At 45.2% G+C, this 27,656-nt stretch overlaps 1 protein-coding gene across 1 annotated transcript; it reads left to right on the forward strand.

Moving 5' to 3' along the window:
* The first annotated feature begins 380 nt into the window (after positions 1-380).
* mfhas1 (malignant fibrous histiocytoma amplified sequence 1) lies at positions 381-27,467 on the forward strand. Its single transcript, XM_021602807.2, has 3 exons — positions 381-3,736; positions 25,714-26,056; positions 26,257-27,467. Exons 1-2 carry the CDS (start codon positions 781-783, stop codon positions 25,842-25,844), a joined length of 3,087 nt encoding a protein of 1,028 aa, XP_021458482.1. The 5' UTR covers positions 381-780; the 3' UTR covers positions 25,845-26,056; positions 26,257-27,467.
* The last annotated feature ends 189 nt before the right edge of the window (positions 27,468-27,656 follow it).

Consider the following 27,656-nt stretch of genomic DNA (forward strand, 5'->3'; position numbering starts at 1 on the left):
TCTGCTACTAAAAAATACATTTGGAAGGGGGACATTAAATGTGGTGTTTGATCAAAATACATTTCCAGAAACTTAATTCGGTACTATTTGGTCTGTATTTCTTATAAGCATGTTATATCCCATCTATGACCAGAATAATTATGGGGGAAATGAGCTCAATATAGAATCATTAATTCAACTTTTACAACTCATCAGTTGGTGGGGAAATATATATCTAAATAAAATGAAAAACAGTTGTCTTCTCTGGATTAAACATACGTAGTCCTTTATTTTTCTTGCCAAGCAATAATAATAGCTTTCCCTCATCATGGTCAATATAATCAATAACTTAACCAAGAAGGTGTGCTCAAAGCTGACGCAGTGTGTTCTAGGCGTTGTTGCTCTTTCCACACGTCCCTGAGCAGGAAGGACTGCAGTTCACGAGAGAACACGGACAGAGAGAGTAGCAACTAGCGAGACATAAGGAGTGACGGTTCCCGTTGTTTGATTTAATGCATTGTTTGTTTGAATAAGGGACGCGATTGGATGCTACGATACCAGATAATGCGCTGGAGGGACCAGCCGAAACGCATGGGTTTTAAAATAGACTTGAAATTGCGGTAGGTTTCCCTTTTCATTGTGTGGTTCGCGGCCGTAGATAAAAGAAGATGCGTGAAGCGCTGCTGCCCAGGTCCAATCGTCTTGATAGGATTGAAAAGCATGGTTTCTTGCTCCTACTCGAAATGGAGTTACTGTCTTTTTCCCCGTTGTTTGTATTGTTGATGATAAGAACAATAAACGATGAAACAAGCACCTAGACCACCATGCGACCAGGATAACAAGGAGGGGTCGGTCTGCAAAGCCATGGAGGACAAGGAGAACAATCTCAAAACGGCTACGCTGTGGAGAGATGCTGCTGTCCGCTCTAGGAAGCTGCGAAGCAACCTGCGTCAGCTCACTATCTGCTCCAAAGACAGGGAGAGGATAATTCTACCTGAAAATATAAACGAGATAGAGGTGCTCAATCTGGGCAATAACTCGCTGCACGAGCTACCAGAAGGATTGGGGGCTACCCTCACAAACCTGCGTATCCTTATCCTCCGCAGGAACAAATTTGTCACAGTTCCTTTTGTGGTGTTTGAACTAGGTCAACTTGTGGAGCTGGACATGAGCCACAACTGCTTGAGCCACTTCTCTGAGGATATAGGCCTGCTGAAGGGGCTGAAAAAGCTCTGCATCAGTCACAACAAGATCCAGTACCTGCCGTCACAGATTGGGGCACTGCAGTGCTTGGAGGAGCTGGACATAAGCTTCAATGACATACGTGATTTCCCCAGGTCCTTCTCACAGCTCAAGAGGCTCCGTACTCTGGATGCCGACCACAACAACCTGGACCAGTGTCCCCCGGAGATTCTTGCCTTCGGTGACCTGGAGGAGCTCGACTGCTCTGGGAATACGTTTGCGTGTCTACCAGGGGACATCATGAAGCTGCAGTTCATCAAGATCCTGTGGCTCAGCAGCATTCACATCTCCTCATTACCTGACACCTTCTGTCAGCTGCACAACCTGGAGAGCCTGATGCTGGACAGTAACAACCTCTCAGCTCTGCCTCGTTCCTTTGGCAACCTTCAGAGACTTAAAATGGTCAATCTTTCATCTAATGAGTTTGAGGAGTTTCCCCAGGTTATCCTGAACATCACAGGACTAGACGAGCTTTACCTGAGCAGAAATCGACTGTCTTTTGTCCCAGAAGAGATAGGCCAGTTGCATAGGCTGGCAAACCTCTGGTTGGACAATAATAAGATTACTTATCTGCCTGACTCCATTGTGGAGCTAGAGAGATTGGAAGAGCTTGTTTTACAGGGTAATCAAATAGCCATACTTCCAGATAACTTTGGAAAACTCTCCAAGGTAAACATTTGGAAGGTGAAGGATAACCCCCTCATCCAGCCTCCCTATGAGGTCTGTATGAAGGGAATCCCCTACATCGCTGCCTATCAAAAGGAACTCACACATTCCCAGCTTGCTGTGAAGCCCAGATTAAAACTGGTCCTGATGGGAATGAAAAATGCTGGGAAAACACGGCTCAGACAGAGTGTGGTGAGTGAGCAGCAGGATGCCAACTCTGCTCAGGGGAACAAAGGGATTGATGTGACTAACTGGGTAGCGGACGCCGATCGCAGTCTTACATTTTTAGTGTATGACCTGTCAGGGAAGCCAAATTATGACCTCGTCAAACCGTTTTTTCTCTCACCCGGTGCTCTGTACATCCTTGTTGTGAATCTGAAAACGTACTCGCCCAAGAGCTTTTACGCCCACGTGGGGTACTTCCTCCACCTCCTCAGTGCCAAAGTGCCCCACGCTGTGGTCTGCATGGTGGGCACACATACAGACCTGTGTGGAGACATGGAGGTGGAGGAGAAGAGCCTGGATATTCACAGACAGATTGCCCTGCAGGAGAAGTGGGACAGCCATTGCCTGCGTACCCTCGCCCAACAGGTGGACCAGGCCCTGGAACAGGGCTACAACATCCGCACCTCCAGCCCTCACATCCTCTTCTACGGCGTCACAGACAAGAACCTGAGGCGGAAGAAAGCCCAGCTGCAGTACATGCTGAACCACAGGCTGCAGCTCCTGTCCCCTGTCCTGTGTGTCAGCTGCACGGAGAGCCAGAGGAACATCCAGAGGCTGAGGGAGAAGCTCATGTCAGTGGCTGACCACAGGGACATCTTCCCCAACCTCCACCGTGTGCTGCCCAAGTCCTGGCAGATGCTAGAGGAATTGCACTTTAAGCCCCAGGACCTGTGGCTCTCGTGGTGGGACTCGGCCCGCTTGGGCCTCCAGGCAGGACTCACAGAGGACCGCCTGCAGAGTGCCCTGTCCTACCTGCACGAGAGCGGGAAGCTACTCTATTTCGAGGACAGTCAGACACTAAAAGAGTACGTCTTCCACAACCTGCCACGCTTCATCGCCATCCTCAATGTCTTCTTCCAGAGTGATGAGTCCACTCTGCTGGAGAGGCTACTGTCAGATGGGGAGAGGGGGGACAAGAGGAGGGCCAGTGTGGTTACGGAGGGGGAGAAGGAAGAGAACCTCCGGGCTACCCATCTACAGCACCATGTGGAGGGCTTCCTCAGCCACGGCCTCCTGCCTTCCAACGTCATCCGGCTGCTCCTGAGACCTCTCATCCAAACCCAGCAGGACCTCCACCTCATCATGGAGCTGCTGGAGAAGATGGGGGTCTGCTACTGCATCAACAAGCCCCGCAGCAAGCCTCTGAACGGGGCCACCGTCTGGTACAAGTTCCCAAGCTATGTCAGCAATGAGGAGCCCCATGCCGAGGCCTGGGTGAACGGGAGCTCAGTGGCTGCTAGTCCGTTCTTCTCTGTGGAGCAGCTGAAGATCGAATACAGCTTCCCCTTTCTCTTCCCACCTGGACTGTTTGCACGCTACAGTGTGCAGATCAACAGCCATGTGGTTCAGAGATCAGATGGGCGGCACCAGATATTTGCCTATCGTGGTAAAGTGCCTGTGGTAGTCAGCTACCGTCCGGCTCAGGGCAGACTGCAGTCCGAGACACTGTCCATAGCCAGCCATGCCTCCCTGCCAAATATCTGGACTGCTTGGCAAGCGATAACACCACTGGTTGAGGAGCTGAATGTCCTTCTGCAGGAGTGGCCCGGGCTCTACTACACTGTTCATGTTCTGTGTTCAAAGTGCCTCAAAAGAGGGTCACCCAACCCACACACCTTCCCAGGTAAATATGATTTCCCCTCTAACTCTCTGACTCTTTGATTCTCTGTCCCGCTCTTTCTCTATCACATCCCTCTCTTTCTCTATCACATCCCTCTCTTTCTCTATCACATCCCTCTCTTTCTCTATCACATCCCTCGTTCTCTATCAGATCCCTCTCTTTTTCTATCAGATCCCTCTCTTTTTCTATCACATCCCTCTCTTTTTCTCACATCCCTCTCTTTTTCTATCACATCCCTCTCTTTTTCTATCACATCCCTCTCTTTTTCTATCACATCCCTCTCTTTTTCTATCACATCCCTCTCTTTTTCTATCACATCCCTCTCTTTTTCTATCACATCCCTCTCTTTTTCTATCACATCCCTCTCTTTTTCTATCACATCCCTCTCTTTTTCTATCACATCCCTCTCTTTCTCTATCACACCCCTCTCTTTCTCCATCACATCCCTCTCTTTCTCTATCGAGTCCCTTGTCAAGCCTCCCAGAAGTAGGCACATTTTCATTGTTACACTTCTAATTTAGCAAAGATGTGTAAAGGACTTTGTAGTTTACATTGCCCCACCCTAATTTTCATTATTTTAATGACAATATTGGGGTTATATGTGGTGAGAGCAACTGGAAGTGTAAAATTACCAGTGGTTTAGGATCATCATGGCATTATGGAAATATCTCATGGAGGGGACATCTGATACAGGTGTTTTTTATGACATACTCCTCTCCTGGGATTCATTTGAATGGATGAAAGAGAATAATGAACTGCTAATAACAACAGATTTGAGTCAGCGTCACGCCGCGGAATTACCCAACAGTAATATGGTCTGACCTATTATGAATGCGTCAAGCAAACTTTGGAGGTTTGAGTGAGAAAGTGAAAGCCGTTCTGTACACTCATTCACTGCTCTTGTGCTCTAGTCAATCGAAATAGGGGTTTATTGCTGTGTTTGTGTGAGGATGACTCATTAGGTTTAAGGTCAGTCAGTCAGTGGGGGATGGAGGCTACACAAAGGCTACAGTGCCGCTGTAGGTGACATTAGCTCAGCTAAAAGAGGGAGGGAGAAACAGCTCCGTGGGGCTCAAGCCCTCTCTGATACACAAATTGGCCTCAGAGCTGTCTGTTCTCGGCCTCTGGCTGAGCTCATGGACAAGTTCTGACATGGTGGTGTAGACTGAGGGTTGCCATGGCAACACAATGTGCCTTTATTTTCTTGGAATGCGACCATAGTAGATGGATCATACAGCATGAGCAAGCCCAATCTCAGCTCTTTTGTTATGATGCACAATGCCATCCAGACATCAGTAGACCAGTGTAAGCTCAAATGGCGAAATCAGTAAAGGTCTCCCTATTCATGTATTCATTGGGAAGGAGTATAGGCCTACAGTACATTGTCTCCTTACTGCTGCTAGTATGAGATTGATTTTGTTGTGATGTCATTGTATTACCTCCTTCGAGTGCACTCTTTTGTATGAGAGTAGAGCGCCTACTCATTTTCCTGATCCTATGAATGACAGAATATCTGCCAGACTGATATCTTTCCCTTTTCTTAAATAGTGCTTTTAAATGGGCCTTTTTATACTGCAGATCTCGTTTGTATCTTCTGCTGAAGCAGTCTGTAGTGCTGGAGCTATGCGCCAATCAGGATTGCTGATATCGTAAATTAGGTGTGGTCCTGAATTGAGCAGACAGCTGGGTCTTGGCTGGATGGGTAGCTACCCCAATCCCTGACCCTCCTACCCTAATTTTATTTCTCCCTCTTTTCTTCTCTCTGTGTCAGCTCCTCACACTCTCTTGTTTTCACGCTTCAATCCCCTCATCCACCTCTCCCTCTCTCTGGCCCATGGAGGGCTTTGGCGGTCTTTTGTGGATTAGTTCACGTCTGCGGCGTTGCTGGTTTGAATCATTAGACGTGAGACCGTGCTTTTTCAGAGCTGTTTCACTGGCATGCCTAGGCTTCCGGAGCCACGTCTGTCTGACTGACACGGGAGCCGGGACACAGACCAGCGCCTGCTATACTAATACACTGGAGCTTAGCACATAAACTGGCCGGTAGATTGAAGTAAGGCATTTCTCTGGCAGATAGACTAGATGTCATATACTGTAGTAGAGACCTAGGAGGAACATACGCACTGTTGTAGTTTGCCACATTTCGGAAGGCACAACATATAGGGATTAATGTTGTCCTGTAGACACCAACAGTTTATTTAACTGACTAGTAACTAGATGGTGACTGCTTCGTGCTTGTGTAAATGTCACATTTCATTGCAAGTGTTGTTCTAATTTCTGCTAGATAGGAGTGAGAGTTACTCTACCACAAAGCTAGTCTTTCTGCTTGGGTATTTATTGAAGCAAGGCTGGATGTGATATCATGCTTGGGAGACTTTGACAAAGTGAATGGGGTGGGAGGGAAGGGAGGAGATGGTTTTGTATGCGTGGGTGGGTGGGTGGGTGGGGTGGGGGGGGGGTGTAATGTGTTGTAGGTTAGTGATTTGGAATTCAATTAATGGAACTTTAGCCCTGTGCACTGTCGCCTTCTTCCGACCAACCCCAGCTGTGCGCTTCTTCATTTAGACTGGCCAATAGCTGAACTTGAACAACTCACTCAAGTAGTGACTTTGCAGGTGACTTTTGTTCAGCTGCACCTGCCTGTTTCCATGGGAATGTGCCCTCTTGTTGTGTTCACTGGAGCAACTCAATGGTCGCTATAGGTTTGCTCTCCTGTAAAAACATTGGTGATTCAACTCCTATAGAATGTTCCTTTACCCCTGCTTTGTGTCTGTGGAAATAAAAATGTTTTACCTTTTCCACAACCTGTGTTCCTCTTCCATTTAGCTGCACAGCTTTTCATATGTCCTAATATGGCCATGTTTTTGTCTGCTGCAGCTTGTTGACTCAGTGTTGGGGCTCCTCTCTTTCCGGCAGACTAAACATGGAGGACTCTTGAATATAATCTTTCTTCTGTGGAATCTAGAGAGACGACCTCCATCGCAATAATCGTTTCCTTGCATCTGTTTCGGCCTGACATCTCTGAATCAAACAAAGGCATGCACTCCCCTTTTTATTCATGACCTGATCTGCCTTTATATGGCTGGAAAAAATCTCAGCAATGCAGACCAATTTCCCCCCTACACGATGCAATCCCACAAACCTTGTATTGTGTGTGTGTGTGTTTGTGTAAGTGAGTCTGTTTGTGCTTGTGTTGAATGTATGTGTAAAGTGACAGAGGGTGGTGAGTGAGTAATTAGTAATGTGCAGTTAATTATTTCCTCTTCCACACACATCCAGATTCGTTTGTTGCCTTCTGCTGATCTGACAGATAATGACACTTGTCGTAAGCAGAAAGATCCTCGATCCTTCACAGGTTATCCTTAAAATTGATGTGCCCACTCACTCCTGACCACACAAATGGTGTTTTAAAATACTGTTCAAATAGCCCTCATTTTGGTGGAACTCTTATTGACCTCTTGAGTTTTTTTTTGCGGGGGTACAGTACAAGTTCCTGAAAATCGTCTCAAAGTGTGTTTGTGCAGACATCCAAGCTGCCGTCAGTCGACCCTGAGTGGAAGATGTGTGAGAAACCAGAGCATGATCTCTGGCTGGGCGCCCAGGGTCTGCCCTTCTCCTGTACTTTGCTGTACCTCGTGTAGCAACCTTCACCCCTGCCCAGTGCCTACCCTGTGAATTGTAGTACAGTAACAGCACAACAAATAAACCTACTGGCCTATATATCTGTCTGTCAACATGTGAACTTTGAAACATGCTTGGTGCAATTTACATTCCAAGCTGCTAAGTCCAATAGATTTATTTCAGGTGCTTACCAAGATGCCTTATCTCACAGATCATTCGTGCCCATCATACAAGTTTAAAGGAAAAGGATAGTATTTTGTGTACATCTGCTCTTTTCAAATCAAATTCGATTTGTCACATCCAAATATTTAGCGGAAGTTATTGCGGATGTAGCAAAATGCTTGTCTTCCTTTTTAAATTTTTAAACATTTTATTTGAATTTTTTTACCCCCCTTTTCTCCCCAATTTCGTGGTATCCAATTGTTAGTAGCTACTATCTCGTCTCATCGCTACAACTCCCATACGGGCTCGGGAGAGACGAAGGTCGAAAGTCATGCGTCCTCCGAAACACAACCCAACCAAGCCGCACTGCTTCTTAACACAGTGTGTGCATCCAACCCGGAAGACAGCCGCACCAATGTGTCGGAGGAAACACAGTGCACCTGGCGACCTTGGTTAGCGCGAACTGTGCCCGGCCCGCCACAGGAGTCGCTGGTGCACGATGAGACAAGGATATCCCTACCGGCCAAGCCCTCCCTAACCCTGACGACGCTAGGCCAATTGTGCGTCGCCCCACGGACCTCCCGGTCGTGGCCGGTTGCGACAGAGCCTAGGCGCGAACCCAGGGTCTCTGTTATGCTTGTCTTCCTAACTCCAATAGTGCAGTAGTATATAACAATTCCCAACAATACATAAATCTCAAGTAAAACAATGGAATGAAGAAATATATAAATATTAGGATGCGCAATGTCGGAGTGGCATTGCCTAGAATACATATGAAATGAGTAAAACAGTATGTAAACATTAATGTGACCAGTGATTCCATGTCTATGTACGTAGGGCATCGGCCTCTAAGGTGCAGGTTTGAGTAACCGGGTGGTAGCCGGCTAGTGACAGTGATTAAGTTCAGGGCAGGATACTGGGTGGAGGCCGATTTAGTGATGGCTATTTAACAGTCCGATGACCTTGAGATAGAAGCTGTTTTTCAGTCTCTCTGTCCCAGCTTTGATGCACCTGTACTGGCCTTGCCTTCTGGATGCTAGTGGGTTGAACAGGCTGTGGCTTGGGCCTGTCCTTGATGATATTTTTGGCCTTCCTGTGACATCAGGTGCTGTAGGTGTCATGGAGGGCAGGCAGTGTGCCCCTGGTGATGCGTTGGGCAGACCGCACCACCCTCTGGAGAGCTCTGCGCTTGTGGGCCGTGCAGTTACCATTCCAGGCAGTGATCCAACCTGACAGGATGCTCTCGATTTGTGCATCTGTAAAAGTTTGAGGGTCCAAGCTGAATTTCTTCAGCCTCCTAATGTTGAAGAGGCGCTATTGCGCCTTCACCACACTGTCTGTGTGTGTGGACCATTTTCAGATTGTCAGTGAGGAACTTGAAGCTTTTCACCTTCTCCACTGTGGTCCCGTCCAAGTGGATGGGGGCGTGCTCCCTCTGCTGTTTCCTGAAGTCAAGGATCAGCTCTTTTGTTGACGTTGAGGGAGAGGTTATTTTCCTGGCACCACTCCACCAGGGCCCTCACCTCCTCCATGTAGGCTGTCTCGTCATATTTTGGTAATCAGATCTACTACTGTTGTGTCATCTGCAAACTTGATGTTTGAGTTGGAGGCGTGCATGGCCACACAGTCATGGGTGAACGGAGTACAGGAGGGGGCTGAGCACGCACACTTGTGGGGCCTCAGTGTTGAGGATCAGCGTAGTGGAGGTGTTGTTTCCTACCTTCACCTGGGGGAGGCCCGTTAGAAAGTCCAGGACCCAGTTTCACAGGGCACAGTTTAAACCCAGGGCCCGAACTTAATGATGAGCTTGGAGGGTACTGTGGTGTTGGAAGGCTGAGCTGTAATGAACAAAGTATCTGTTGTTGAAGGACAGAGATCTAGGGAGTGGTGTCCAAAGCCGGCTTTGATTCTTAGTGTCGAAGGCGAGCCCTCCAGCACTTTCCCTCTCTGTGTGGATCCTCAAGCCCAACTTGACTCTGTACTACTGGGCAAACCCCTCTAATCCAGTTAGGGGATCTGCTCGGATCAGGCTGCTAGTGATAATGGCCATGCAGGGGACTGGCCAAGAAGGCAAAGCTGAGTTGGTTAGATTATCACAGAAACACAATCACACAGACACACGAACAAACGCATTCATCATTTCACTTACCCTCAAGCTCCTCACAGCCTCATCCACCCATACCTTTAGAGGTATAGTAGTTACATTGAACTTTACCCAGTTTTTCCTGTATAATTGCATCGTTCTTTTGTATTCTAAAAATGAAAGACATGAGATGACTGAAAGCTCACAACTTTAGGCTGCCTGCCCAGCAATGATGGTATGAAGATATTTCAGTTCACTGGAACATTTGTTGGGACATGTTCCCACATTATTTTAATTTCATTCTGACTTTTTAGTGAATAAGAAAACTGACTTTTCACTGTGGACGAGCTGCTAGCTGCTTGTTGAGGAATTGGATGAGTAGTGGTGAGCCGTAAGTGCCCATAGGGCTCCCTGCTTGCTAGTTATTATAGTCGCACAGGCAGTATATCCTCTTCGTCCCAGTATACCATGGATATACTGTATCAAGGAGGTGCATAGATCAGTCATACAATCAAGTATTGTTTTCTCACCACATGGCGGTCAATTTAATTGGACTCCTTACATGTTATTTAGATCCCCTGGGGAATATCTGGAAAATTCTTAGGCCAACTTAAGATAAATTATTGCGCTTTACCCCAAGAGACAGAACTGGTGGGTGCTCCAAATATAGCCAAAGGCCTCCAAGGCTTTACAAGAAAGTAAGACGAGCCACTACATTGATACCTGTCACAGGAATCACAGAGAAGATGTGGCAGTATCGGCTAAGTTTCATTGTTCATTGTTTAAAAATGTAGCAAACCACCATCTTGAAATCTTTAGCAATATGGAGCTGTCATTACCAGTAATGGAGTACAGGGATTGGCGATGAAGTCTAAATGAGGAAAAAGTTGAAAACATGTCTCTTGCAACTCTTCGGCTGGAACTTCTCTGTCCGTTTATGACTGTGTGTGTTTTGCCCATTTAAACATGCCACTGGTGGAAGTGCTAGGAAATGACGCAGCTTAGACACTTTGGCCAAGGACTGACAGCAGGGTCAAGAGGAAACTCAGAGGCTGGTGATGATTGTTAACTCAGTAACAGCCAAGCACAAGGTACTCTGGAAGAATGAGACCGAATCTAACAGCCAAAGTAGAGCTGTTTTCAGGTACTGTTCAGAGACTGGAGATCTTGAGAGGCACAGACTAAACTACAAATGCAGTGTATTGGTTAATACAAACTTAAGCTGCTGAAGGGCCTGACTTGTTGCTGAGTGGCTGTATCTAGTGAATGTGGGCCAGTCACAACTGTTGATGCAGAGAGAGAGTAATCATATTAGTGATTGTGGCAGGAAACCTGCTGGTTCTGTTATAATGGAGAGGTTCAGATGTCTTGCGCTCAGGGACAAGGCTGGAAGTGAAAGTGATAGAGCTCATATTGCCCCTCTGACTGATGTGCTGTTGTGGCCTTCTGAATTGTCTGTCTGTTCAGTACAGTTAGCCTAAAGTGTTCTTCTCGGTTGTGTATGTTCGTGTGTGTCTGTGTTGGGGACGTGAATGAGCTGTTGACCTGAAAGAAGGTTAGCCTAAAGGGTGTTTTGTTTTTAACTCTGTGGACATCACATGGGAAATGGTCTTCTGGATATCTCACGTTAGATGTGACCCTCTGATGACCTGACCATAAAGTTAAATAGGCCTACCTATGATTGTCTTCCTGTACAGCTCATGCTGACATGGTTTTATTTTCTACCTGTGAATTCTAATTCTCGCTGTATTCTGAGGAATTACTCCTGTCTGCACCTACCTGTGCACTCTCTACCACACACTAACTACACTTAGGTGGATAAGACACCAGTGAGCTAAATTCGTTTTTTCAGAGTTGCTGTGTGTTTTGAATGGTTTGGTCTGCTCTAAATGTTGTTTTCCATATCACCAGCTTGTTTTTTAAAATGTATTGGGGCTGTATGAAATCTGTCCTCAACGCAGCCTAGTAATCTCTGAGAGGACGTCAAATCCTGTTATGTCACCAGTTGGCTGCCCAACTGGAGTTGTGTGCAGTAAGCCTGTCCACTGTATTATCTCTTAGACATGTGACAGACAGTGGCTGTCGGGTTTGGATGGGTTCATCGCTTCTATCCTGTGGGAACACAGAGGACACAGAGTCAATGGTCACCTGGCCTCCACCGAGCCCCCAACAACCGGCTGTTCAGGTTTTGTTGCTGCATGCTGCATGTATGGGTTTTGCAAGCCTGGTTGCCAGCCCTCGTTTTGTGGTGATGATGTATATCAAACCCTTTTCAGCTATAGCTTTCCCCTTTTCCCCACTAGCATCAGTCAAAATCCCGAATGTGTTGACCAAAGCCATCAAGGCTCAAACTTGTAGTTTCCTAGAAGGGAGCAGAGTTAAAAAAATAAAATACAATTCTCCATTTGGCAGGCCATTGTCTGCCTTGAAAGGGAAATGCTGTCTGGAAATAAAATTAGGGCACTCTCATTTATAGTTCTTCACATTCAGGCTTTCAGGCTTTTCTTCCGGTCAGCGCACACTCCTTTGACGTGGTCAGAGGTCTAGAGCTGATAGCAATGGTGGAAATGGGCTGTTTTGGTCACCGTCGGACAGTTCACGTCCTGGATGAAGCATGAGCACAATGTTTCTCTAGGCCAGGGATAGACCACTTTGATGGGGCTGGGAGCCATAAGAAAATCTGAACTGATGATGAGGGGCCGCAGTTGCTCACGGGTTAGCCTATCCACAACCCCCTCCCCCCACTGCAAGCAAAACATTTTAGTGACCTCCCCCCTCTTGACAGCACAGATATTTTGGGGTTTGTTTTAGAGTTTTTTGCAATTCCACATATTTTGCCATGGGATGTAGAGAAATGTTTGGTTTACAGCTTATTTCCTGCAGTTCTACACATTTTGCCGTAGGGTGGATAGAAATGTTTGCAGTTTTAAATATGATATCGAAGTCAGGCTAACAAAATCAATAGGGGCCCCCTGGCTGGTAATTGAACCATGCTAACACGGAGAATGAACCTGTCCTCAGATCAGTTCAGTTCCTGGCAGATTGCCTTGCCAGCTGCCAATTACTCAGCTCCGCCTGAGGAATGATGAATGATGGGGGGGGGGGGGGGGGGAATGTGATGATCAGGCTGTCTGTTTTAATGACCATGATAACCTAGCTATTACTGTTAGCTGCTAATTAATACAATGTTCAGCAGCATCCTGCCCCAAGGAATGGACAGCTATTTTAGGAGCCCCTCTTGTTGGTTCTACTCTGGGTTTATTTTCACCATTGGTGGACATATACAGTTGAAGTCAGACGTTTACATACACCTTAGCCAAATACATTTAAACTCATTTTTTCACAATTCCTGACACTTAATCCTGGTAAAAATTCCCTGTCATAGTTCAGTTAGGATCCCCACTTTATTTTAAGAATGTGAAATGTCAGAATAATAGCAGAGAGAATGATTTATTTCAGCTTCTATTTCTTTCATCGGATTCCCAGTAGGTCAGAAGTTTATACACTCAATTAGTATTTGGTAGCATTGCCTTTAAATTGTTTGTGTCAAACGTTTCGGGTAGGTTCCCACAATAAGTTGGGTGAATTTTGGCCCATTCCTCCTGACAGAGCTGGTGTAACAGAGTCAGGTTTGTAAGCCTCCTTGCTCGCACACGATTTTCAGTTCTGCCCACAAATTATCTATGGGTTTGAGGTCAGGACTTTGTGATGGCCACTCCAATACCTTGACTTTGTTGTCCTTAAGCCATTTTGCCACAACTTTGGAAGACATAACGCGTCTCCTTCCTGAGCGGTATGACGGCTGGTCCCATGGTGTTTATACTTGCGTACTATTGTTTGTACAGATGAACGTTGTACCTTCAGGCATTTGGAAATTGCTCCCAAGGATGAACCAGACTTGTGGAGGTCTACAATTTTTTTTTCTGAGGTCTTGGCTGATTTTCTTTTGATTTTCCCATGATGTCAAGCAAAGAGGCACTGAGTTTGAAGGTACATCCACAGGTACACCTCCCAATTGACTCAAATGATGTCAATTAGCCTATCAGATGCTTCTAAAGTCATGACATAATTTTCTGGAATTTTCCAAGCTGTGTAAAGGCACAGTCAACTTAGTGTATGTAAACTTCTGACCCACTGGAATTGTGATGCAATTGTGATACAATTGTTGGAAAGATTACTTGTGTCATGCACAAAGTAGATGTCTTAACCGACTCACCAAAACTATAGTTTGTTAACAAGAAATTTGTGGACCTAACCCCAACCTATGTAAACTTCCAACTTCAACTGTATCTGGTTCTCTCATGTTGTGATATTACCGTGTAATTTAATATATCCATGCTCAAGCTGATTTTTAAGAGGATACTGGATGTGTCCATTTCCAGTGTTTTGATAAGGGCTACATTTGAATGTGACAGATTTTATGAAAGACATTTACACAGGATTTTTTATTTTTTTTTGCTCGAGTGGACAATAATTGCAAGAATTTTTGCTGTAGGGAATATATATATATATATATATATATATATATATATATATATATATATATATATATATATATATATATATATATATATATATATATATATATATATATATATATATATATATATATATATATATATATATATATATATATATAATATTTGTCTCTCCTGCTCTCTCTCCAATTTTCCTGGGGCAGACTGAGGCATATTTGCCTCACATCACATGGTGTATTTTCCTGCGTTATACAGTCGCCAGGTGTTACCATTAAACCCATATTTAGTCATTTTCTTGTTTGCGTATATGACCTTGCTACAACAACCCGATATACAGCACACGTTGTTTTAAAACGGATATCCGTTTAATATGCATTACTCTATATTAGCGTTCCTTTAGCTAAGCCCAAGGATTGTCTCATTCAAAATGAACATGATTGTGATTTAGGGCCTTAGCCCTAAATCCCCACCAGCCAGGCCCATCAGTGTGAGTGGGCTGATAATGTGATTGGACAGCTTCACTGTCAAAGGAAGAGGAGGGCAGTGGGGCTGGGGCTGTTTTTGACTGCTGTGCTGCATCAGGGTGATCATCTCATTATGCACCAGATGTTAACATCTGTCCCTGCAGCACGCACACACACACGTTCGCTCGGGCATGCACACACCACTGTCCGAACAGATGAGCAGCAGCTGTCTCTGTGCGCACAATATACAGGGGAGAATATAATGGTCTGCTAGTAGTTATTCCATATCCTGCCCTGGTTATAAGAGCCTGTCTGCACTATGCTGCTACCCTGGCTATGATGGGAGCCTGTCTGCACTATGCTGCTACCCTGGCTATGATAGTGCAGACAGGCTCTTATGTTACTGCCTCCTCTCTCTTTAGTGCAGATGTGTTCATGTGCAGGATAATGCCGCTGTGATTAAAATCTCTTCTCTGCCTGCCAGGATTAAGCTCCACTTTAACCACAGCCATCTTAAACACACAAGTGCTGCTGGCTGGTTCTCCCGTCTTCACCTCTTCATCCTAAAGGACCCCAGAAGGCTGCCTTTGACACTGCCAGATTCTCGTCTGGCCTACTTGCTGTTTGCCAGGCAGGCCCAACTCAGTCTCCAAGGCAACCCACTGTGGAATGGCCAGAATGGGTTATTTTTGTGCCATCTCCTCTGGCAGAGAAGTAGGGCACACATTCCTCAGGCTGTGGGCCTGTCCGTGTCAGGAGGCAGGAGCCACTCGCTGTTCAAAAGGGATTAGTCTAATTTAACGTGTTTGAGAGACTGGTCACGATATCTTCCTGTCTCTTTGTTAAGCTGCCTCTAAGATAGAGGGAGATAGTCATGTCTCCAATCTGTCTGTGTAACCCTGACTCTTATCAGACTAGTCAGCTAAGTGTTTCTACATTTGTGTCTAGTGTTTGATTTACCCCACATCTTGTTCTATAGCGGACTGCAGTGCTTTAAATAACTGATAGGAGCAACTATTTTATGATTTGGTCAATATTTCCCTCCTTTTGGATTTATGGAGTTTGTTAGAACTAGACTAGAATGCCAAGCAGCAAACTCTGATGTGTAATTATCCTCCCCCCACTTTCTGGCAATGTGCATTGTTCATAAACAGTCAGTTACCTCATCAGACAAATGATGATCTCATCGAGGTGGTGGTCCAAATTGATGCAGCAACTTAAACTGGAACACTTACATGTGCTGGCCAAGGAAAGCCACTTCAACACTCAAAGCCAATCAAATTGCAGGCTTTTTTGTTGTTGTGGAGACTGAGTTAGGTCTTGGCCGAGGCTACCAAGACCAAAGTTTATGCTCCACACCAGACGTCACAGACATAGGCTAGTAACAACAGAACGTTAAGTGATTTAAAACCCTTGTTATGCAGTACGTGTAAGGTAATGACTGACCCTGGTGATCAAAATGTGTGTTAACGTGGAAAGAATGTGGTTTTCATTGGGACATTTTAAATGGCGTTCTGTTTGGGCCTCATCCTGGGCCTTCTCACCTGCACAGCACAGACTGGGCAGAGCAGACAGCTGCCTATGTGGAAATCTCATTCGCACCCAGCCCTAACTCAAACGCATCTGACCACCAGACGGCTGCTAGACTCTGTGTGTGTTTGGGTGTCATGGAAAACTGAATTTTGTGTGTGTGTGTGTTTGAGTATATTTAGCACTGCTATATGTCGGTCTGTGTCAGTGAGACAGAGTGAGTTGTCTCTGGCCATGTTTGTTGATCCTGACCAGCTGCTTCATGTGACGTGCTTGGCCTGACTGTTGTTTTAACACACTGTGGTGCTAATCCTCTGACTGAGCTGTTGGCCTCTGGATCTGAACTCAGAGCAGCTGCCTCTGCCCTATGTCTACCACTGACTCACTGCTCTCTCTCTGCCTGCCCTGGGCACTACCGCTTGGTCTGACGCTGCACAGGTGGCAACCGGAGCGCTGTGTCTACTGTCCAAGATGTCTGATCTGTTTAGTAGAAACTCAAAAGGTCAGAGTATGCCAGTACTCTGGCATCCAAACATCATGAGTTCCTGACTGTACGAGCCACACTGTCTTTACTCAGGAGGAACCTGAACTGATCGGACTATGTACAGGCAACCTGAGCTCTCTTTCCCTGTGCTAGTGTAGATTTCAGTCACTGTTCTCTGTGAGGGGTCAAATGGTAGGCTGCTGATGAGGGACATATAGTTGAAGTCAGAAGTTTACATACACCTTAGCCAAATACATTTAAACTCCGTTTTTCACAATTCCTGGCATTTAATCCTAGTAAAAATCCTTGTCTTAGGTTAGTTAGGATCACCACTTTACTTTAAGAATGTGAAATGTCAGAATGATAGTAGAGAGAGTTATTTATTTCAGCTTTTATCTTTCATCACATTCCCAGTGGGTCAGACGTTTACATGCACTCAATTAGTATTTGGTAGCATTGCCTTTAAATTGTTTCACTTGGGTCAAACGTTTCAGGTAGCCTTCCACAAGCTTCCCACAATAAGTTGGGTGAATTGTGGCCCATTCCTCCTGACAAAGCTGGTGTAACTGAGTCAGGTTTGTAGGCCTCCTTGCTCGCACACACTTTTTCAGTTCTGGCCACACATTTTCTATGGGATTGAGGTCAGGGCTTTTTGATGGCCACTCCAATACCTTGACTTTGTCCTTAAGCCATTTTGCCAAAACTTTGGAAGTATGCTTGGGGTCAATGGTAGAGACATTTGTGACCAAACTTGAACTTCCTGACTGATGTCTTGAGATGTTGCTGCAATCCGTCCACAATATTTTCCTCCCCATGATGCCATCTATTTTGTGAAGTGCACCAGTCCCTCCTGCAGCAAAGCACCCCCACAACGTGATGCTGCCACCCCCCGTGCTTCACGGTTGGGATGGTGTTCTTCGGCTTGCAAGCCTCTCCATTTTTCCTCTAAACCTAACAATGGTCATTATGGCCAAACAGTACTATTTTTGTTTCATCAGACCAAAGGACATTTCTCCAAAAAGTATGATCTTTGTCCCCATGTGCAGTTGCAAACCGCAGTCTGGCTTTTTTAATGGCGGTTTTAGAGCAGTGGCTTCTTCCTTGCTGAGCGGCCTTTCAGGGCATGTCGATATAGGACTCATTTTACTGTGGATATTGATACTTTTGTACCTGTTTCCTCCAGCATCTTCACAAGGTCCTTTGCTGTTGTTCTGGGATTGATTTTCACTTTTTGCACCAAAGTGCGTTCATCTCTTGGAGACAGAACGCGTCTCCTTCCTGAGCGGTATGATGGCTGCGTGGTCCCATGGTGTTTATACTTGCGTACTACAGTTTGTACAAATGAACATGGTACCTTCAGACGTTTGGAAATTGCTCCCAAGGATGAACCAGACTTGTGGAGGTCTACAACTTCTTGGCTGATTTCTTTTAATTTTCCCCTGATGTCAAGCAAAGAGGCACAAAGTTTGAAGGTAGGCCTTGAAATACATCCACAGGTATACCTCCAATTGACTCAAATTATGTCAATTAGCCTAACAGAAGCTTCTAAAGCCATGACATAATTTTCTGGAATTTCCCAAGCTGTTTAAAGGCACAGTCAACTTAGTGTATGTAAACTTCTGACCCACTGGAATTGTGGTACAGTAAATTATAAGTGAAATAAACGGTCTGTAAACAATTGTTGGAAAAATTACTTGTCATGCACAAAGTAGATGTCCTAACCGACTTGCCAAAACTATAGTTTGTTAACAAGAAATTTGTGGAGTGGTTGAAAAACAAGTTTTAATGACTCCAACCTAAGTGTATATAAACTTCCGACTTCAACTTTTTGTGTGCCAGTTGAACTGTAGGACAGAGGACACTCCAGCTGAAGAAAGGAAATCTTCTGAACTAATTTGAGGTTGTTGAGAGGCTCGTCTTCTGTCATGATAAATCACACTGAAAATACCACAATTATTTAGGCCTGGTGGGGATTGCCTCTGAAAATATGTCTCTCCTCATGATCAGTGTTGGCTAACTGTGAGCTGAATTTAGACAGAAAATAGAAAATAGTTTGAGCAACTATATTCCAGTCACGCATACGGTACAGATGTTTTTGTCCCATGAACACTTAAGGTACATACCTGGAGAGCTGGAAATACTTGACCCAAATTTGACTGTAAAAAGTTTGACAGAAGCATGTTTCTGCTTGGATGCGCTGGTGAAAACGTAATGGTATGTCAGGACTGGATAGTTATAATAGGATATTATTACAACACAAACATTACAGTAGTAGCTCTGCCATTATCTCAGCTTTGTGTTTGTGGGTCGTAGTTCAAATACAGTAGGTTTACAACACATCAGTTATTGTGTTGGGAGGTCTGACTCATTTCTGTAAAATCATATAAAATCAATTACCCTGGTTAGTCGAGGTTATTAAGGTAATATGTACAGTACATGTAGGTAGAGTTATTAAAGTGACTATGCATAGATAATAACAGAGTATCAGCAGTGTAAAAGGAGGGTGCAATGCAAATAGTCTGTGTAGACATTTGATTAGATGTTCAGGAGTCATGGCTTGGGGGTAGAAGTTGTCAAGTAGCCTTTTGGACCTAGACTGCGGTACCACTGTTGTGTCACCTGCAAACTTAATGATGGTGTTTGAGTCCTGCCTGGCCATGAAGTCATGAGTGAACAAGGAGTACAGGAGGGGACTGAGCACAGACCCCTGAGGGGCCCCCGTGTTGAGGATCAGCGTGGCGGTTGTGTTACCTACCCTTACCACCTGGGGACGGCACGTCAGGAAGTCCAGGATCCAGTTGCAGGGGGAGGTGTTTAGTCCCAGGGTCCTTAGCTTAGTGATGAGCTTTGAGGGCACTATGGTGTTGAACGCTAAGCAACTAATAGCATTCTCACATAGGTGTTCCTTTTGTCCAGGTGGGAAAGGGCAGTGTGGAGTGCAATCGAGATTGCGTCAACTGTGGATCTGTTGGAGCGGTATGCAAATTGGAGTGGATCTAGGGTTTCTGGGATAATGGTGTTGATATGAGCCATGACAAGCCTTTCAAAGCACTTCATGGCTACAGATGTGAGTGCTATGGGTCGGTAGTCATTTAGGCAGGTTATCTTCGTGTTCTTGGGCACAGGGACTATGGTGGTCTGCTTGAAACATGTTGGTATTACAGACTCGGACAGGGAGAAGTTGAAAATGTCAGTGGAGATATTTGCCAGTAGTAGGTGAGCGCATGCTCAGAGTACTCATTCTGGTAATCCATCTGGCACTGCGGCCTTGTGAATGTTGACCTGTTTTAAAGGTCTTATTCACACCGGCTACGGAGAGCGTGATTACACAGTTGTCTGGAACAGCTGATGCTTTCATGCATGTTTGTGTTACTTGCCTTGAAGCGAGCGTAGAAGTAATTTAGCTCCTCTGGTAGGCTCGTGTCACTGGGCAGCTCACGGCTGTGATTCCCTTTGTAGTCTGTAATAGTTTGCAAACCCTTCCACATCCGACGAGCACCGGAGCCAGTGTAGTACAATTCAATCTTAGTCCTGTATTGACGCTTTGCTTCGCTTTGCTTAGCATCTGCTTCATCTGACCATTTTTTTTATTGATCTAGTCACTGGTGCTTCCTGTTTAGTCTTTGCTTGTAAGCAGGAATTGGGAGGATAGAAATATGGTCAGATTTTACAAATGGAGGGCGAGAGAGAGCTTTGTACATGTCTCTGTGTGTGGAGTAAAGGTGTTTTTCCCGACTGGTTGCACATGTAACATGCTGGTAGAAATTAGGCGAAACGGATTTAAGTTTCCCTGCATTAAAGTCCCCGGCCTCTAGGATCACCCCCTCTGGATGAGCATTTTCTTGTTTGCTTATGGCTTTATACAGCTCATTGAGTGCGGTCTTAGTGCCAGCATCGGTTTGTGGTGGTAAATAGACAGCTACGAAGAATATAATGAAAACGTCTTGGTAAATAGTGTGGTCTACAGCTTATCATGAGATACTCTACCTCAGGCGAGCAAAACCTCGAGACTTCCTTAAATTTCATGCACCAGCTGTTGTTTACAAATATGCATAGACTGCCACCCCTTTGTCATACCAGAGGCGGCTGTTCAATCCTACCGAAACAGTGTACAACCCGACAGCTTTATGTTATGTATGTTATTCATGTCGTATTCAGCTGTATGTTATTCATGTTGACTAATAGGATTGATGGTAAAGGCAGATTACCCTCTTGCCATCGGATCCTTACGGAACCCAGACCCTGATATCTCCGTGTCTTTCTCCTGTGAATGACGGGGATGAGGGCCTTTTCAGGTGTCTGGAGTAAATCCTTCGTGTCAGACTCGTTGAAGGAAAAAAAATATATATCTTCCAGTATGGGATGAGTAATCGCAGTCCTGATATCTAGAAGCTCTTTTCGGTTATAAGAGACGGTGGCAGAAACATTATGTATAAAATAAGTTACAAATAACGTGAAAAAACATTCACAGTTGGTTAGGGGAGCGTAAAATGGCAGCCATCTCCTCCGGCACCTTTCTCAGATAAACCATATGTTTTTTAAGTTACACGTGACGTGGCGAATTCAGTGTGTAGGTCGATTCTCTGTCCGATTATTCTGGCTGTGTCAACAGAACTGCAGTCAGTCCCGTGTGACTAATTAGAGCCCGGGAGCTGTTGGAAATCCTCCTCTGGTGTGTGTGCATGCTAATGATGGTGAGTGTGGATACAGCGGCGGGGGTTCCAGGAACTCTCACACACAGCCCCTCCCAGTTGTAGTGCCATTGTGTCCACACAGCCCCCCCACCCCCACCCCAACAGGACTAAAGCTGCAGGGGTGTAAGCTTGAATACAGCCACTGCCCTCCTTTGTCCCCCTGCCTCAGAGAGGCTGGTGCTTCCTCCCTGTTTCAATCCACTTGAGTCTCAGTGGTATCTTTGTGTGCACAACACACACACATACACACACACAGACATTAGTTATACATCTAGAAGGCTAGACCTGTGGGGCATGTTGTTTTGTGAAAGGGGCGGGCAGTGGCAGGCTGTAGGCTGATAGGAGGTTGGTAGTGTTGTTCTGTTACCCTTTGTGTGGATATGCTCCAAGAGCATAATAATGTAATGCTGCAGTAGACGGGTGGGGCTGGGACATGTGTAGATGCTATCACGAGGACCATCATCCTTGGGGTTGGGGATTAAACTGTGGAATTGGTTTCTAAAACCCCTTTTCTGTGACCTAAGCTGATTTCTAGTATTGAAAACAAATATGATCTTTTGTGCTTTGTCCAATCCCCCCTCTGCCCTGTTTATCCCTAAAGGTGATTATCAATATGGCTATGACATGCTCACTGTGTTTGTCCTGTGTGTGTTCTTCTGTTTGGTGTAGTGTATGTATTCCATGGCGGTTGTGTTAGCTCTGAATAGGCCAATGAGGGAAGAGAAGTTCTCCTCTCTCTTTACCCTTCATTAATATGGAGTAACCTAATGTAGCAGGCGTAACATAAATGCCTGAGTCGGGTCGTCAGAACCCGCATGCATCGGGTTTTCAGGCTTCACCTCTCCTTTCCCCCTGAACTGGGTGCTTCCAGTTTCTACCGACCCCCTGAGGGTGAGTGTGGATACTGGGCAGAAGGCAGCTAACTGCCCGCCCTGTTTGCTTTAGACCTGGGCACACTGCAAGCTTTGTCACGGCATTGGCTGTTACTCAGTCCGCGAGGGAAAGTCGCCTCTTCTCGGTGGCGTTGCCTTTGTTTTTGTTAGAACAGCTGTGAAGAACTCTGGCTTTTTATCGATCTCCTCAAACCCCAGTGTGAGTTCTCATCTACCAGTGTGGAGCGTGGCAGATGTGGAAAGAGGGAGGAACCCCTCCTTTTTGTTGTATAATGAATGATGTCACTTGATGAGTAAGAGGAAATTAGTGTGTAAGAAGATGATGATTGAAACTTGGGGAAATGTTGATGTGGTGACAGAATGGAGGAGGGACAAGGCCTGTAAAATCAGTCTTGATTGGATGCTGAGGGTCATTCCCTTTGCGGGGGATGGGGGCTGACTACAAATGGCCCATTTGATCTTCCTACAGAAACATTGTGTACAGAGAAAGATGTATGAACGAGAAAGTAATTGAGTCCGACACCCTCCGAAACCAGGCCCTTTCATGTGTTCATATGCCCCTCCACCCCTCTTGAGTGTGTGTTGTTATCGATCATTGTCAATAGCCTTCTTTGAAATGAACCCCCTTCTACGACCCCGCCAACCCCTCTTCGCCCCTCTCCCTCTCTTTCCAATGATGCCCAAAGCCGGGAAAAAAGGGGAAGTGGAAGCGAAGGACTGAGTCCATTGTGAAAAGACCAGACGTGGACATTCTCAGCTAGACTCCTCCTGTGTTTTTCCAAACACATCCAGCATCCTACTGGGACATTCTTGGAAACAGGAAAATATATAAATATTTTTTTCTTTTCTTCTAGCAAGCCTGGAGAAATAGCAGTTTTCCTTTTATGGTGGTAGAGTTCAGTGGAGAGAAAAAGAGCAGAAGTGGACAGCCTGGCAGAAGATCAAGCCTAGTAGAGCAGGGCAGCAGCACAGGAATGTACATGCTCATTATCCTACCTGCTTGCTGATGCAATTGTGAGTAGGGGGGAGTGGAGGTGAATAGCACATTCCTAGTCATTGATGTCAGGGCCAACAGAGTCCTCTGTCCATCTGCACACTGTATAACTAGCCTTCACCCAGTGAGCAGTGAAGGAGGTGAGACTGGAGTGAGCGTTTCTTTACTGTCCTCTGTCTGACTCTCTGACCCAGATGAGGGGAGCGGCAGAGATGACTAACTGGCTGTGTGATTCAGCACGTATGCTTCCTGTAACAGACTCCCCACTGTTTCCACACAGCGAGATCTGGTGCCGGCAACATTCTCAGGAATGAACCACTAATACATCACATGTCAGGACGTCCTGTATATAGCAACACTGTGATGTTATACATTCCGACTGTATTGCAGTGAACAGCAGCACTACAAGCACAATACTGTAAAAATCACACCTTTTTAACCAGGACAAAAAATACCATGACTTTAACCTTTTTATTCCAGTCTGTCTGTTTCCGGTGCTAAATGACTCCAGCATGCTAGTTGGACCCCCTGCTTTGTCCTGATGAGAAGAGAAAATCAATGGGTTAAGTGCTGCTAAGGACAGGCTATTAGATAGGCCTTACACACCCAGAGGGAAGAACAGGCATTGAGATGAATCCTATACATTGTGTTGAGTGTAGGGAAGAAAATCTGTGTGAACTAAATTGTTTCAGGACTAAGACACGCTGAGAAATGAACAGTGCTTGAAATGATCAGACATACCAAGACCAGAGCAAATATCAACCATGGTAACAAACTATATATTTTTTGCCATATCCTTGGTAACAAAAAAAACCCCATTGCCTTTTGGATAGGGTTGCTATGAAGGTTTTAGTTTTACAGCATGGTGACAGTCATGGTCACACAGACACAGCCTCGGAGACCATACTGGATCTGAACAGTGTTGATGACGATATGAGGTGCAGATAGTAAAACCAGGTCAATCTGTTTGTGTAGCAGATAAGCCCAGATCAGACCCTGCCGGTGATGGGGTAGTACAATATTAGTGAGCTATCTAGGCAGTCTAACAAAGACAAACAAGAGGGGTGCATCATTATTTAACCAAGGAAAAGGATCATCGGGCCTAATCCATTCTTACAGCTAAACCATTCAAATCATGTGAGCTCTGAGCATGGTACACGTCAGTGAGTATAAATGATTCTGTCAAAGTAGCATGCAACACCCCCCCCCACCCTAACATATTGATTGGGGTTGCCTTTATATCACACAACAGAGATTTTATAATAAAACCATTAATGATAGAGAACGTAGTGACATTGTATTACTGATGGGATTTAACCACTGTTCGTCTCATGGACTTCCAAGCACTATGTGAGTACATTATCCAGTTGGCTATAGTAGCAGTGCGTGGTCAGGCTGTCTGTGTACAGACAGAGCATGTACTAAACCCACTCACTGTCTGATGGGTGTAGTCCCGTGCTGCACTGCATTACTGTCAGAGGCGGCCAGCCAGGCAGGATGACCGTAATCTTATTCCGTGACGGATGATGTAACAACTCATTGTTTCTGCCTGCCTCAATCGGACCGATACCCCGCCATCATCACAAACAGACCTACGCACAGCATCCCAACATGCCCTGTCAGTTGCGAACTGGCTGACAGTGTTTGGAGGAACCCTGGCTGTGCCACACAGGACTTCTTTTAGAACCATTAAGGATGCAGCAGAGAATGAAGGAGACTTGGGATGTTTGTTTTCACCTTTTTAGCTGCCTTTCTGATTCTGTTCGTGCTGCACCTGCTCTGTTTCCTGCTATTGTGTCTGAAAACGGAAAGAAGAGGTCTTTCAAAAATGTTCTGCATAGATCCTTCCACTCAAACCAACTAAGGCTTTAAGGGCAATAATTAAGGTTTAGTTTTCTAGAAGATGACGAGTAAATCGACTATCCTGGATAGAGAATGAAGTTCAGGCATGTTTTTCTGTACATTCGCATTCACACAACACAGTGGTTAAAAGGCCTGCAGATGGCCTGTTAGTGAGGCAAATGGGGCGTTTTTGTTTTCCCCATAATTAGTAGACATGTGACGTACAGCCTGTTCTGTGCTGATAGTCAGGAAATGGCCTTGGTTACAGAACATGTGGTGATAAACACCCATGCACGTTCACATGCACGCGCATATTCAAACACACGCAGGCATCCACGCACAAGCTCTTTCTCTCACTAACATACATTCCCCAACAAACTGCTAGTACCTTGTGATTTTGCTGACGAGGACACACCCTTTGAATACGAGGGGATCTGCAGCTATTAAACAAAGCCTGTTGGAGCCCTCCACTCCACAGAGGTCTCAAGGGAAATGAACATGCAGTTATTTTTCTCTGTAGCAGGCTCTGGCAATCAGTGGTAATGCAGTGAAATTGCCATCTAGTGGACAAATAGAGAACTATTTTGTTACAGCTCAAATCTTGGCAAAACATTGATTTTGGATCCTGTACAAAATCCACTATATCCTGATATCATTGGATAAATAATCTCTGTCGGTTGGATAATTTGAGTATTATTTTTAAACTAACTCTCCCCCTGTCTTGCTCTTTCTTAGGTGAGCTTCTAAGCCAGCCGCGCCCTGAGGGGCTGACTGAGATAATCTGCCCAAAGAATGGTTTGGAGCGGGTTGACGTGGCGCTGGTTTACCCACCTACGCCCACTGTGGTCAGCCCCTGTCTCAAATGAGCCACGAGGCCTGGCCTCTACTGTCCTGTCTGACTGTACCCTCACGCCCGACTCTCTAGCCAACACCTGCTGCACACCTGAGTCTGAACCCCACAACCCAGCTCTCCCTCGGAATCCCCTCAACCCACCCAGGCAGCAGCCAGACTGGACACACAGCCATGCAAGGTCACAGAGATATGCACCGTCAGCTGGATGCAGTAGAGCTGATAACTGTAAGTATCTTCCAGAAAGGGTCATAGGTTGGTAACTAGAGGGTTCGATGCTTAGAAGCTTCTATATACTGTGTAAATGGATCGACATCTAACCTATAATTGAATATACCTGATAAAATTGATGATAGTGAAGCTGTACTACAAATGACAAAGTATATAAGTAAGAGTATGTTATATTCTTTGTATTTTTTTATTTGCAGGTTATCCAACTGTTCTTACACTGCCTCGCTATGATGACAAAGGCCATATTACAGGACTTTGGCTGAAAGCAAACCTTCACCTTGGTCGTTTTTAAGACCCATCAGCAAGCAGTGTCTTTTCCAACTCTCTTACTCCACGCTGCCCTCCAGATCTATGACAAACCTCTGCCTATAACCTAACCAAGACGAAACACAGGAAATCCACCGTATCAACTATCAATTAAACAATCGAGAGATGAGTGGGCAAAGACTTGGACGGATTTCTCTCTTTACTACTTAGTGGAGTCATGAAATGTTGGAAACCGCTTGGCTGGACTGCTACCCCATTCTAATTTCCCGTAATGCTCATTTTTAATGCTCATTTTCCACGTGTCCACGTGTAAAGGCTGTGATTTGAAGAACATAGAAAAGAGAACTGACTGAACCTCCTACTATATCAATCTATGACTGACAGTTGTGGGGTCTATCTGCCTGTCTGTTTCTATGTCTGTAAACCAAATACAGCCTTGTATAGCCAAACACATGAACACCACCTACTCTTAAAGAACACAACACACGTTACCCATGTACGGACCTTGACCTTTGCTTTAGCTTGCAAAGGGGCAGATGTATCATATGAAGTAAATGCTGGAAAGACATATTATGTGAGGTCAGTGGACTGTGTTTATGCCAAGGAAATCCCACTTCAGCTGTACTTGTTTCTTTGTAGCATATCCTGACTATGGTGTGATGTATTCGTGATTTGCCATTTCAGCTTTAGCAAGAAAAGTACTCAGTTTCACTTTAGACTCATTCAAAAATGATCATTGTATGTAAATAAAAGATGATCATGTTCTCTAAAGGAAACAGAAAAAGATGTCTGTAGGTATTGAGTCTGAAGTCTTCACAGCACCTTCTTTGGTCGTGTTGGAATAGAGGAATTTATTTCAAGATGGTCTTCACTGGTATGGGGGAGATACTGCAATATGTTTAAAACATGCAAGAAAAAAGTTTATAACTTTTGTATATAATATCTTTATTTTTGTACATTGACTTCAGTTGTCACCACCCTCTTTCAACATTATTTGCAGTGCAACGTTGTGCATGGCCTCACTTAGCCATTGTGAGAGTGTAGGCTACGCACACTTTTATAAGTAGCAGGTCAAACTGTCTCACAGCACAACGTAAAAAGCACCAAATACAAAATAAACCAACTACTGGTTTAAATATGACCACGTTGTCTTTTTCATTTGTCTTTCTCTACACACTAATACTGATTATACATCTTTATGGGAAAGATACTTTGCTATTGGTCGCTGTGTTTAAATGACTTTGCATAGAGTTATGACTGATGGCAGCAAACGGTCTCCCAGCACTGTATATCACGTTTGATTAAAGTCAGGAGTGTAGTCTCTGTATGC

This window comes from Oncorhynchus mykiss, chromosome 5 (genome assembly GCF_013265735.2).
Source record: "Oncorhynchus mykiss isolate Arlee chromosome 5, USDA_OmykA_1.1, whole genome shotgun sequence".
Lineage (NCBI taxonomy): Eukaryota > Metazoa > Chordata > Actinopteri > Salmoniformes > Salmonidae > Oncorhynchus > Oncorhynchus mykiss.